Source organism: Sabethes cyaneus, chromosome 2 (assembly GCF_943734655.1).
Source record: "Sabethes cyaneus chromosome 2, idSabCyanKW18_F2, whole genome shotgun sequence".
NCBI lineage: Eukaryota > Metazoa > Arthropoda > Insecta > Diptera > Culicidae > Sabethes > Sabethes cyaneus.
The window spans coordinates 23,540,491-23,554,729 of NC_071354.1; the positions used below are offsets into that span (position 1 = coordinate 23,540,491).

The 14,239-nt window shown below is 41.9% G+C and overlaps 3 protein-coding genes across 3 annotated transcripts in view; 1 reads left to right on the forward strand and 2 right to left on the reverse strand.

The window, feature by feature from the left end:
- The window catches only part of LOC128734919 (eIF-2-alpha kinase GCN2), a 181,904-nt gene that overhangs the window by 29,043 nt on the left and 138,622 nt on the right, over positions 1–14,239 (reverse strand). The window lies entirely within an intron of this gene.
- On the reverse strand, positions 292–3,390 carry LOC128735183 (tenascin). Its single transcript, XM_053829677.1, has 7 exons — positions 3,264–3,390; positions 1,436–1,572; positions 1,230–1,365; positions 1,005–1,148; positions 651–944; positions 447–587; positions 292–377 (listed from the first exon to the last, which is right to left on the reverse strand). The coding sequence occupies exons 1-7, from the start codon at positions 3,388–3,390 to the stop codon at positions 292–294; spliced, it is 1,065 nt and encodes a 354-aa protein (XP_053685652.1).
- LOC128735184 (fatty acyl-CoA reductase wat-like) lies at positions 12,393–14,161 on the forward strand. The gene is made up of 4 exons (XM_053829678.1): positions 12,393–13,113; positions 13,170–13,479; positions 13,542–13,933; positions 14,148–14,161. The coding sequence occupies exons 1-4, from the start codon at positions 12,393–12,395 to the stop codon at positions 14,159–14,161; spliced, it is 1,437 nt and encodes a 478-aa protein (XP_053685653.1).

Consider the following 14,239-nt stretch of genomic DNA (forward strand, 5'->3'; position numbering starts at 1 on the left):
CGTCGCCTTTAGCAACCCACTAACGCCACGTGGCCGGCGACAATGTTTGGAATATTTGTTTGCAAACAAATCGAAGCAACAAGTTTGTCAACAAACCTCTGTCACCTGTTGCATGGCTCAGAAAAAAACCTGTGGCGTTCAGCCAACATGTGCGATCAAAGACCGAGTTTGCGTATTTGGAAGTAAAACACGTGGATCAATTGCAAGTATATGGTAACTATATTCAACTATATTCGACATTAATTATATAACAAACTAGCAACCACGTGTAGGTGGAAATAACACAATAATTTAAATCCACAAGTGATGAGCGTAGAAAGCTACTGATAGCACAAGGGCGGTCAATGCTGGCGAAAAGAGGAAGTTTGATGCCGCACCTGCGAAGCAAAAACAAAAAAAGGACGTTCAGAACTAACTAAAGACTTAACTATCCATTATGCACTCACTGTAACTGACACATATGCCATTCTTTTCGTAGTTGCCAGGAGTGCAAACGCATCCACCCATGAAACACTCCATCGTTTGATCGTGTGGTTCGCGATGATGCTGGTAGCAGTCTATGTTGTCATTACAACGTGTTCCCTGAGCTGTTAAAATTGGACGTTAATTTTTCAATACAGCAAAAAAAACTTTGGTTCTCTAGCACTTACTAATTTTTCTTGCGCAAACCCTAATGGTTTCGTTGTGTATTTTAAGCGGAACTGGATAGTACTGTTCGTTGCAGGCACACTTGCCGCCGCTACACAGTGAACCTACGCCGAGCTGACCGATGCATTGGTTCGACTCGAGGCACGGTTCACCGTATCTGACAATCCCTAGGCAGGTTGTGTTTCCGGAATCGGCCACAAAGCCAGTTTCACAGATGCATCGTTTTTCGAAACACATGGACCATTCTATATATTTAAAGCAGTCGATATGTTTTATGCAAGAATAATTTCCTGCATCTGTGGATGAAAATCATAATCGTTAAAATATTGCATCAATTTGCTAGCTGATAAACCTACCGATAATAGAGTGACATTTATCGTCGTAGTCGATGAAATGATTCAAGCAGGTGCAGTTGTGGGTATGCTCGTCGCATCGCGAAAAATCATCATACTGAAGACACTGTTCATCTATCTCGCAAGGTTTTCCCAACGGAACACCCTCTGTCGTGGAAATGTGAAGAAAAAAATCCGTTTAAACCTAACCTCACACTAAACTGTGTTTTTTATTTTAGGCGGACGTACCTGGTATACACTTCTTGCTCTCTCGGTCCGGCACGAAACCATCCTTGCAGACGCACAGTTGCGACTTTTCGTGACAAAACGAATTTTCCGCAATGCAGGGACAATGCCCGCCGATCAGGTTGGATGCTTTGCTTACCTGCTCGTGAAATACACGCTGAATGAGTTAGCAGAAAATCGTGCGTACTACAAGAGAGTTGTAATCTTACCCTTGGTTTACACTCGCTCCGTTTACCGGTGGTCGCATCCTGGCACTGGCACTGCCCTTCTACGCACGTGGAATTAGCATTACCATGTCGGAAAGTGTCACAATCGGTATCATTTTCGCATTCAAGATCGATGATGTCTGTAGAAAACGAGTTATCCGAATGTTAAAATTGGCAATCATATTTAACGGCAATAGTCTGCATACCACTAGCACTAGCAAATTGTAGCAACACCAAAACGGTAGCGATGTACGCTAGGTATTTCAACATATTTCAACGAGTCCGTAAAAATAAAACAGTTTTTGACGCCAAAGTACGGTTAAAATGGACGGTATTTCGAGAGACACTGAATCAGTTGGTGCTATTGTTTCCCACACTCGTATGAGTGTTTTACAATGTGCATTCAGGAAACATGGTGCTTTTATGGGACTCCTTTTATAGCAAGTGAAAGACTGAAAGAGGATCGCGTAACCCTTGGCTGAACCTTTGATCCTTTCGGCCATTTCAGAGTTTTTTTTTCCAAATTTATTGTTAGGTAAGTTTTATTTTCAGATTTTTAAACAAAAACCAGATCAGCCAATTTTAATAGAAATAAATGTTTTAGTTGGCGAATACGTCAATAAGACGACTCTGTGGGCAGTTCAGTGACAACGCGCACGGATTTTACTACGTTGCGGCAATCTGGCAGTTTTTCCATGGGTTTTCTGTCAAATATCCGCAACGTAGTAAAATCCGCATGCATTGTGTCTGGGCCTTGATACCTTTGTTCGGTTCGTGAGCGGCTCGAGAGCAGTGCTGGAAACAATCACACTTTATTGAATTTGAAATTGACTGATTTTGAGCTAAAGTATTTAAAAACTAGCTTTGTCTTGTTGGTATTAAAGATGAAATTTTTCTTTGTACTTTACGTATGATTTTGACAGATACGTATTTTGCTTCCAGATACGTATTTTGTAGGCTTCATCCGCGTCTTTTTCTAGCGTATTCCTTGATTGTTTGAGCGCATTTTTGTAGTTTGCGATTATCGGGCACTTAATTATGTCATATTTGGTTCAAATTTTGCTCCATTTGGGTTTTATGTGTGTTTTACTTTAGGTGAGTTTTTTTTTAATTTTTTTTGTTTCAGTTTTACCAGTTCAATTTTAATTTTTTGCTACATGATTGTTTTATTCGCTTTTTCAGCATGTTATAAAGAACCCTAAGGTATCTGCCCGTATCAATCTAGTTGCAACTATCTGGTACAAGACTTTAATTTTATCCCTGATATGCTATGATGTAACTCAGTATGAAACCGTGGAAAGACGACAAAACCGAATGAATTCCAAAGCTCACAAAAGGAAAAAATTAACTTTTTAAAGCATTAAGAACTGATAGTCGCTTAACTTTTCTGAACAATTAACTTTTTTGTACAATTAACTTTTCTGAGAGTTAAATTTTTCGAGAGTCCACTGATACTACATGCTCTATATCAGCAAATTTGTATATTTGATACAGCTCGTGGTGCATGCGTCTACGCCACGCTCCATTTTCTATTTTGCTATCAAATATTGACCACAGAATTTTACGCTCAAAAGCCCCAAACACTCGTCGATTAGCTTTCTTTAGCGCTGGGTCACTGGGAGGATAAGTATTGCGTATCGCGTCAGTTTTGTGCGAATTTGCAAATTACGGGACTTTAGCTGGTTACGTAATCCGTAGAAAGTCCGATTTCCAGCTGCACGTCTTCGTTCTCCTTCGCGGCTTACATCGTTATCAAGTGTCATGAGCGTGCCAAGGTACCCACGTACCCTGCCAGTAACCATGCACTTCAACAGTGTACTTCAACATGTACTAGCAACCATGTAAAAGGCCTCTTCCACCGCTCTACGGTTGATTGCGATGACGTCATCCGCAATACCAAGAAACATGTGAAAGCTCGTGATGCTGTGATGGTCCTGTTGTTTTCCATGTTCGCCCATCGTATTGCTCATACCAAGGCAATGTTGAATAGCAGGTTAGAGAATGCATCCTCTTGCTTCAGTCCATTCAGCTTCACGAAAGCTGTTGAGGTCCCACCCGCTTTTCGCATGACTTCAACGCATGATTTCAATCCATCAAGTGTCGCACGAATCAGCTTAACTAGTTTCGTCGGAACGCCATGTTTCAGCATTATATGTCACAGTTCATTTCGTTTGACTGAATCGTCCGCTACCTTAAAGTTCAAAACAGATGAGTTTGCAACTTGTACTCTCGGAACCTATCTAGTAACTGACGCAGGGTAAATATCTGATCCGTCGTGGAGTGACCTTCACGAAAACCAGCTTAGCATTACTCTCTGTCAAAGGACTCTGCTAAAACGGTCTCCATCTATAGAACAGGATACGAGAGAGCACCTTATAGGCAGAATTGAGCAATGTAATGCCTCGATAGTTTTTACAGTCGAGTCGATGTTCTTTTTCATATTTATCTCTCCATTCTCTGCGTCTGAAAATGGTCCTTACACCTGCTTACTTTCGCGGTTTTGTCACTAATCAGGTTGCCAGCATTATCATTGCACATCTCATGCAAGGCAAAATTCCTGTACCCCACCGTTTTGTAAAAACTCCGTGTGTCGTTAGAGACGAATCGGTCCGCTGCACCAACGAGAACGTGTTTCTAGTACTCGCGTTTTTTTAAACGACGACTTCTTTTATCCGCAGCTCTAGTCTCCCTAGAACTTTTTCTTTTCTGAAGTGTAGCCTCAGAGAGCATGCGCCTCCTCTCCATTGTACTCGTCACCTGGGCTACACGTCCCCAATTCGTTGCGCGTCTCGACACACGCAAGTCAGCTTCAACCTGATCGAGTCATCAAGCACATTGGGCCGCTCTATTCCTGGTGCCGGTGGGGTTCCTGAGGAGAGAGGATTTCACTGCACAGTCGTCCGGCATCCTTGCGACGTGGCCGGCCCACCGCAGTCTCCCAACTTTCGTCAGGTGTACGATGGGAATCTCTCCAAGCAGTGCATGTAGCGTGATTCATACGCCTCCCCCAGCCAGCAACAACTCGTATATATGTATGAAAATTATCGTAAATATCTCTTAACAAATTCGGAATCGTAAATAAAGCCTAATAAAGCGCGCACTAGTTGACATTCCATCGTTTATAATGCTAGTAGCTGACAAAAATACGATTTTCAGCACAAAGCTGTAAAGCTGTATGGAGCTGGTCGCGCTTAATCGGATCTTATCGTATTGAAATACCTATATAAGTATATCGCTCAAACTTAGTCCTCAGTGCGTATATCGCCTCCAAAATGGTACGGATAAGCGGCTTTTGCGCGTAGAATACGATTTTGTTGGATACATATCAGTACGTATCTCTTATTTGCCATCTGATTATTTATATGAAAATGCTGACTGGGCCACCACCCTCCGATTTCCGTTTGGACTCCGCCAAAAATAGTCCGCAACACCTTTCGTTCAAATACGGCAAGTGTACGTATATGTCTTCCGTAAGAAAAATTACTAATTGAAGTCCGTAGAAGACTACCGGTCTGATTAGCGCTTGTAATCGTCAGCTTTTCGCAGTGGCGTATGCTCCTTGATCGAAGCGTCTTGAGGAGGGATGTTTTCCCTCGATCTCGTTCTCGATTTTCAACTTGAATGTGCTGTTGGATCTCCTTACTCGTAGATCCCAAATATACGAATTCATCAACCACTTGCAGTTCATCGCCGTCAATAGTCACGTGTCCGTGGGAGGCAAATGTTGCTTTCTCTGGAGCCTCTTCCTAGCATATATTTGGTTTTCAACGCATTGATTTGTAATGAGGTTTCTAGTAATGATGTCGAGGTCGTCTGCGAAACTTAAGAGTTGGCTACTCTTGCTGAAGATCGTTCCTCTCGTCTCGATGCCCGGTCGCTGGATCACACCTTCAATAGCGATATTGAATAACATACAGAACAGTCCATCCCCTTGCCACAGACCTTTGCGCGATTCGAAAGGACTCGAGAGTGTCCCCGAAATGCGCACATAGCACATTACTCGCTCCAGAGTAACTTTGATCAGCCGCGTCAATTTGTCCGGAAAATCGTACTCGTGCACTATCTGCCATAACTGTTCGCGTTCAACGGTATCGTATGCTGCTCTGAAATCCACGAGCGTGGGACGTTGTACCCTCGACATTTCCGGAGGATTTGTCGTAGAGTAAAAATTTGATCCGTAGTAGCAAGGGCCCCCATAAAACCCGCCTGATACTGATCTATGAATTCTCTTGCTATTAGGGATAGACGACGCAACAAAATCTGGGAGAGCACCTTGTATGCCGTCTTGACCAACGTAATGCCGCGTTACAGTTACAGCACCTTTTTTGTAGTTTGGACAGACTACTCCGGTAGCTATTCCTTCTCCCCAATCCTTGAAATTGTTTAACGAAGTGCCGTTGGTAGCAGTTCTTGGCCATTTTTGTAGAGTTCTACCGGTAGCCGGTCCTTTCCGGCGGCTCTATTATTCTTCAACTGACCTATTTTTCGCCGGATCTCTTTGAAATCGGGAACCGGCACGCTGATTATTAGATCCCCTCTCTCGTTCCTACACATGTCAGGTTTAGGTGTGTAGCCCTTACGAGTTTGGTTCACCTTCTCGTAAAACTTTGCGCATGTTATTAGCCTGGAATAGTTGTTCCAGTTCTTCACAATCTCTGTCCGCCTTCTGGCGCTTTTTCCTCCTCAGGATCGTGGTCTACTCATTCCACGCTCGTCGATACTTGGCCAAATTCTCTCTTCTTTTCTAAGCTCTTTTTTCTTTTCTATCGCTTGTTGGCATTCCCTGTCAAACCAATCATTTCGTGCACTCGAGGTTCCCACATCTAGCACCGCGGTTGCGGCTTCGTTGACGGTCGAGCGTATGATACTCTATCCATTTTCGAGGGTCGAAGCATCTAGCTCGACAGAGGAAGACAGCGCTTCATCCAGTACACGCGCGTAGTTTTCGGCAACTCGCAGGTTGTCGAATTGCCGAATGTTTAACCGAGGAGGGCGACTTTATCGCGTAGCATAAACCGTTGATAGTTTTGAGCACACATTTACTGCTACTATGAAATGGTTCGAGTTGATATCCGCACACTGTAGGGAGCGTAAGTTGGTGGTGTTTGAGAAAAACCGGCCCACGATGAGAATATGGTCGATTTGGTTCGAGGTTCGTTGGTCAGGTGGCTTTGTGGGGAAAGAAAGTGATTCTGATCATCAAGCTTCGGGAAGCTGCAAAGTTGTTGCATCGCTGGCCGTTATCGCTTATTCTCGTCGTCAGGTCTATCTTTGTGTGGACAATGCACATTCATAGTGGTGTAGTTGAAGAAACGGCCTTTTATCCTCAACATGCACATCCTCTCGTTGATCGTTTTCCAGTCTCTTACGCGATCCTGGATGTTGCCTATTATTACGAAGCCCGTTCTCAGCTCGTTGGTCGCTTCACCGCTCTGGTAAAATTGGGCTTTGCTGCCAGGGATCCTCCACACCTTCTCGCCAGTGTTGCGAAGCCCAAACTCGTGTGGACTAATTAATTATCTCACACAGGCGTACTCATTCTAACGAACGCACCGGCATAAGCGTCCCTTTCGGACTCTCGCTCGTACTTATTCATGCATTGTGAAAAGTTTTTGCGGGTGTGTGTTTGTGTAACAGCTACGGTCGTCACTCTCGTTCTTCGTTGCAGCCCGAGCTGCAGAAACCGGATTTGCACTCCCGCCCGTGAGTCGAATCGAAGGCGAGAATGAAAAAGAAAAGAAAAAGTAATGTAAATGATGCTGATTGCTTAGCAGTTTTTTGACTCGCGCAGCTATGCAAGAAGACGATGTGAGGATGTGCGTGCGCGAGTGTGTAGGTAGCACAATGTCTCCACACGTGTGCGACGCAAACGTTGAATGCTATGATTCTCATGCTTACTCGCGAGCGAGTAGACAACGTTGGTTTCTCGCTCGATTCGCGACATTGTTCTCGCCTTTGCGGCAGATCTCCTGCAGGGTCACGATGCCAAACTTTTGGGGTTCTAACTGATCGAGCAGCACCATGTCGTCAACAACGAAATTTAGCGATCTGCAGTTCCAGGCACGTCTTTGTTCATGCCGAATGTTGCGAGTAGGAATTTCTTTATTCTTTTTAATTTGTCGAATTTAGATAGATAGCCTACTAGGGCCACGCTACCGAGTCTCGTGATGGGGCTGCTACCTTATAGTGTCGAGACAACACCACAGAGAACAGACATTCATCTTGATTCCGCGGGATGTGTAAAAACCTAAACCGCCATTTTGGAAGTATGTGGTTATGCTACCGGTAGATGGCACTCGCATCGCTGACAGAGCGGACTTTGATTGCTACGATTTATTTTGCTTGCTTACAAAACATTTAAACCAACTGCGTTGCTACAGTAACTACCGTGGACCTCCGTTCGTTTGATCGTTTTTAATCTGAACACTTTTTAATTTGAACCCCGCTGGTTTGCACGATGTGCAAATTAAAAAGGGTTCAAATGTCATTCTCAATATGGCATCATTTGCCTTCGCAGCCAATGCACATAAACACGATTTGCTTGTACTGATTTAGCGTGTTTAATCCTAGTTTAATCAGTTTCACATTTCGTTTCCCAACGATTACGATAGAAATCCGATCGGAGAATTACATATTCGCTGTTTGCAACTACCAACTAAACGAGACTAAATCAAACCACCAAAACAATAACAAAGAGCAGGGCGGCCAGTTCTTACAAGTTTCAGCATATTTAGGGTTGCTAGTTGTTCAAATTAAAAACAAACCCCGTTAGTTTGCATGAGGAATCGTTCAAACGAACGGGGGTCCACTGTATAGCAAACCAAATTTTGAAAAAAGGCGGACAAATACTGTCAGCATACTTTTGTGCTGCATATTTGGTTATAAAGTTGATAGTTAATTAACATAAAAACAGCAGTGTATCCTCCCAGTAAATATTTTCGTATGCATATCATTGCAACAAATGAGTTATATGTACCTATATATACCCTGAAAAATCGTATCTGATGCACAAAACAAGCATATGCGTACTAATTTGGAGGCCGTATACATACTACAAAATATACGTTAACAATTCAACTTTATCAGTCTTTGTATGCGATAAGATCCGACTCAAAGCGATTAGTTTTATAATGCTATACAATTCTGTACTGAAAGTTGTAGGCCAATCACTTGCTATCGTCAAATACGACAGAATATAAACTAGTGTACATTGGATTAGGCTATATTTACGATCCTGAATTTATTAAAAGTCAATAACGATAATTTTCGTACATTAATATACGAGTTGGTGTTTGCTGAGCTGCTGTTAACGATATTTGTTTGGTTATAATGTTCATCGATGTACTCAACAATGGCACTAAAACTGTCGCTTTTATTGATAGCATCTCCAAATCCCGGTGTATTTATGAAATTCAAATGTAGCTTAAAGCCTAGTCCATAATTTCAACGACGGACGATCCAACTTCACCGACTGACACTGTTTTTCAACGGCATACATCACTTCCACGTTTGATGCATCCATCAGCCTTATCAATTTATGATATAAATCCTAAGTTTCTACGAAGGAAAAGTGAAAAGCATTGCTTTTCTCTGAAAATGTAAAATATTTGATCTACCTTACACCAAACTCTTTCTACCATGTTCAAACCATATAAAACTACATGCTTTCAATAAACAATAATATAAAAATACATACTTTCATCTTATCTTATCTTATCTTATCTCACACTTACGCAGCCAATACTTGAAGGCATCCTGGAAAATGCCGATTGCTTAAATCGGTCATTTTTCTTGTCAACGGCCAGGCCAACTGCGCAGAGAGAATTCCAAAGAATTAAGTGGAATTAAAAATGATACTTAATTCCATTCAACTCATTGAAATCAAGGGGAAGGAAGAAAGCGTGGACCTCCCGTACCAAACGCTTCCCTTGAAGATATTGATTAATTTACAGATTACAAATTGTAGTCGTTGGGAGTATCTTTGCTAATAAAGGTTAAGTGATACTCCGGACCCTCGGGGATGAACTTATGGCATTAACCATAGTCTGGCTGCAATAGGCCAAGGTTATAGCGCCTTTTTTTCGCTCTCTGAAAATTGAAATATTCCGTCTACCTGGCACCATTTTAATTACTTAGTAAAAGAATAAAATTTAGAAATAATAAAATATATGAATGCAGGAAAATCAAATAGATAAACGAGTGAAGTTATGAAACGACCTCACCGGCATTTGTTTCTTCGTCCATTCCATTAAATCCCGCCACTGAACAGCCAAAACATCGTCAGAAGGACTTCGATCTTTTCGCTAGCCCATGTGGCCAAAGAACGTGTCCGAAAGTTGTACAATGAGGTTTTTACGAAGTACGAAGGATGCATCGTCATGGACAACGAAACGTACGTGAAGATGGATTATGGGCAGCTTCTCGGATAAAAATTCTATAAAGCCGCTTGTCGAGATGGTGTCCCTAGCAAGTTTACATGTTTTTAGTGGGTAACTCCGCAAGTTAGCTTACGATCTGGCAACATATTTGCAGCTGCGAACAAAAAGCCCAGGTTTTCGTGACGAATAATGTGAGGGTTGAATACAGAATATCGGTTATCCCAGCATTAGAATATGTCTTGCACAATACATCATCTCGGCAGTGTTACGTTGCGCTACCGTCGCGATAAACGGTTATGAACAGTTCGGTGCATCATCGTATTGGCAAACATCAGTATCGTCTAGATTCCGATCACGTTCAACGACCTGACTGCTGATCACAGTTAGGCGTCAGTAGTTGGTTAACAAGTAAGACTTGGGCAATTCTTTGTGCTGTAAACAAGATTATGGATTCCAAAATGTACAAATTGGAGTGGCTAGAGAAACGTGTACTTCCGCACATTAAAGTTCACAATGGATCTGTAGAGTTTTGACAAGCAGCCAAAGCAAAACCGGAAAAGTACTACAGTGGTATCGAGACAACGGGATGCATTTATTCGAATAGAACATCAATCCACCCAACTGCTCTCAATTCCTCCCAAATGAGAGGTAGGTATGTTGCTGCTTCGTCGTAATTGCCTATTCCCGTCCAATCCAACACAAATTATTAAAAATGTCAGCATTTTTATGACACACAATTCAAAACTAGTTATTCCCTAATATTTTAGTTTGTTGTCTATCATACGCGATCAGTCAAAGTGAGCTGAGATCTGTTTAAATGCTTTTTATCATTAAAGAAGTCCTACCAGCCAAATTTCCTACGTTTTTTCGTGCGACGAAGAAGAAAATGTCGACTAATCGTTTTGATTTCCGTCATTCATAAATGAAAATAACTCACGCAAGGCATTGTCGTACAGCCAGGAAAACTTGCCCGACCTGCAGAAATTTTGCAGAATTACATTTGCCATACTGTCCTACACAAATAAGGCGCGTTAGCTTCGTAAACATTGTTGGGATTTTTAGTTCAGACGATGAAAAATTTTGATGGACGGATTTTAAAACGGTACGACGAATTTATGAAATAAAGTCAGTTGCCTAATTTCAATAATATGCTTTACTAATCGCTTTTTAGTGAATTCAAAATGCACGGATCGGAAGGTAAATGTACTTGAGTCAAATCAGCACATGAGATTTTGGGGTATTCATGAAATTCATCTAACAAATGATGAAAATTAGAATGGCTTTACTTACTACGACGGGAATTAGAAATAAACCATATGAGGCAATTGACAAACAGAAATTGAAGAAGAATGGTGGATAGGAGACTCGGGATGCACAGGTTGGAACAAAATAGCCGTTCTGATTAGCCAACAGAGTGTCCAAAATACGTTGGTTACCCTATTCGAACAAAAGTTCGATATTTCATCAAAACCAAATCGGAACATTTTTTCTGCTATTTTTCCTTTAAAATGACAAATGACATATGATGACGGATAATTTTGAGTATTCAACTTTTTTATTTTAATAATATGGTTCCGAGATAGATCCGTTTTTATGTCCAGCTAATAAATGACTCAAGCGTTAATTTCCAAAGGAATAGCCTTAACCACGACAGTTAGAGCAGTTCGCTATCCCGCGACACGCGCCAGATTATCTCTGACTACACAATTCCAGTCAGTTAGATAAGCTCAATAAATTTAACAGTGACATAACGAGTAAGAGCTATCTCACTCTTCCGAAAGATCGAATTGAAGCCGTTATGCTTGGATTCTTGATTACTGTCACGCTTCCAGCGACGGTTCTCCATGATTAACTATTTAATTGATTCTCAAGAGTATTGAGAAAGTGTCTGCACGTGATTGAAACGTCATACAGAAATAGATAGCGAAAAGCTAATAAAATATTTTACTCATCAGTTATTTTTAATGTGTTTTGACTGGACTTTTTCTCTGAAAGCGACGCCACCAACACGACAATACCATTATGTCGATCTCGAGTGGTACTCATCCACCAGTCCGTTTTAATTTGTTTGATTTTAAAAATCTTCAATTCCCGCGTAAGACATGGGATTCCCCTGCTTAGAATCGCATCCGGAGCTAAGCTTGCTTCCGTTTGCAATATTAGGCTGTTCTCGGAAGGCTTTATCTTATCAGACCTCACGTGAGTCCACCGTTAGCTGGTATAGATCACATCCCAAATTATTTACAGCCTAGCGTTCAATCAGTTCGATGTGAAGTTCGAGCTTGAAGCGTGGTGAACAGCTGTTGACTCGAAGCAAACTGTTGGCTGAACGACGGACGGTGGGTCCGTCGCTGCGACCAAAACGACACATTCTAATCGATTGGGTTGCATTGTGTGCTATAGCACAGGGTAACCCTAGATTAAATTGAACGTCAAGTGTTGCAACACTTTGGATTTTGTTTGCCAAGGGCTAGGCTTGATATCTTAGTTGCTTGCCGGGTTCGACGTGTGTCTCAGTTAGTTGCTTTCGGAACGTACGATTGATAGCACGGAATTCAAATTTTTCAAACCACATGCGAGCAATGAGTGACGGAGGTCGATCCAGGGTGTTGGAGTTTTACCGGGACTCCACCGTGCTGATTACCGGTGCCAGCGGATTTGTGGGTCAGGTTTTGCTGGAGAAAATTTTCCGCACTCTTGAGGTACGGAAGGTGTACGTCATGATTCGATCCAAGCGCAACGTGAATGCGGAAGAAAGGTTGGGCAAACTGCTGCAAGGACAGCTGTTCGAAAGGATACGCAGTGATCCGCTGAAATTTGACGAAATGAAATGCAAGGTTGTTCCGGTGGAAATTAGTCTGCGGGATCAAGAAGCGTTGGTTGGTGAAACTATTAGCAATGAGTTGTTGGAAGAAGTTGAAGTTGTGTTTAATTTGTTGGCTTCGGTGAATTTTAATGAACCCTTGGACTGTGCTCTGAGAACGAACGTGGAATATACCGATCGATTACTCAAATTTGTCAGTCAAATGAAGCGGTTGAAGTCTGTGATTCATGTGTCCACATTCTATTCAAACTGTGATAAGAGCCGAATTGAGGAACGAATTTACGATGATATTGGATTCGGTGGCTACGAAAATGTAATGAATATCGCTTCTAAGCTCAACGATGCTGAAAAGAAGCTACTGTCTGGATATTTAATTGGAAAATTTCCGAACACTTACACGTTTAGTAAAAAATGTGCGGAAGTGTTAATTTTAGATCGGTTTTCAACGCTGCCAATAGGAATTTTTCGACCCCCAATAGGTGAAATCAATCAAATGGTTTTAGTTTACAAATTTTACCAATCGCTTGTTTCGTAGTGAGTTCTACATACAGCGAGCCAGTTCCAGGTTGGATAGATAATTTTAACGGACCTTCCGGTATGGTCGTTCCACTATCGGAAGGATTGTACAGTGCAGCTTTGGTGGATTCTCGAAAGCGACCGTTTATTGTACCGGTGGATTACTGTGTAAATGCTCTACTAACATGCGCCGTCGATGTATTGCTGCAACGTACGCGCGGAGTACAGATTCCAGTTTACAATTACACCGATTCCAGCTGCAATCTCACTTGGGAAGAAATTGTCGGACGTTTCTTCCAAGGACTTCCGCGGGGTAAACGAATACTTGCGTATGATTTTGCTGCCTTGAAGTTTATGAACAAGCACCATTAAAGTTGAAATTTTATTTTAGAACTTATTTCACCGGCACTATAACCCGTAATCCGATCCACTACGCTATGTGTAAACAAATAATGCGTCTTCAGGGTTATCTGTTGGATTTGGTGCGAAAAGTTCGTGGTAGAAAAGCTTGCATGGGACAAATCTTCGAAAAGATGATCAACCTGAGCGAGGTGTTGCGATTCTTCTGTGTCAACGAGTGGCACATGGAGAACGGGAATGTTCAGCGGATGAGCGCCGGAGCTACCGCACTGGAGTCACGGCTGCTCCCTTTCGATTTGGCAGAAGTCAATTGGGATGTGTATTACAGGAACTTCGTTCCTGGAGTGGTAAAATATGCACTGGAACCTCGGAAAGCGAGAAGTTTTGAGAAGCAAACGGCAAATGCGAATGGTCGATGCACGAGTTCGTTTTATCTGCTGTGGAGTTTTTTGTTTCAAAATTTAATGAAATTTTTTAAGTTTCTTTTTAGATTTAAGCAAAAATAGTTATTCATCTACAGTAGAGAAGAGACAAAGTGTATATTTCACAGAAAACTTCAAATTACGGAATAAATGGTTTCGGTAGCTGGCGTCATGCAAAGTGTTGGTTATTCTCAGATTTAGTATCTTTGTTTCAGCATGCCAAAATTAAAGCTTTCCTGCCTAAAAACCCAACCAATACTTTAATACTTAATATATTTGCATGATAGGCTGCGTTCAAAAAAAATGC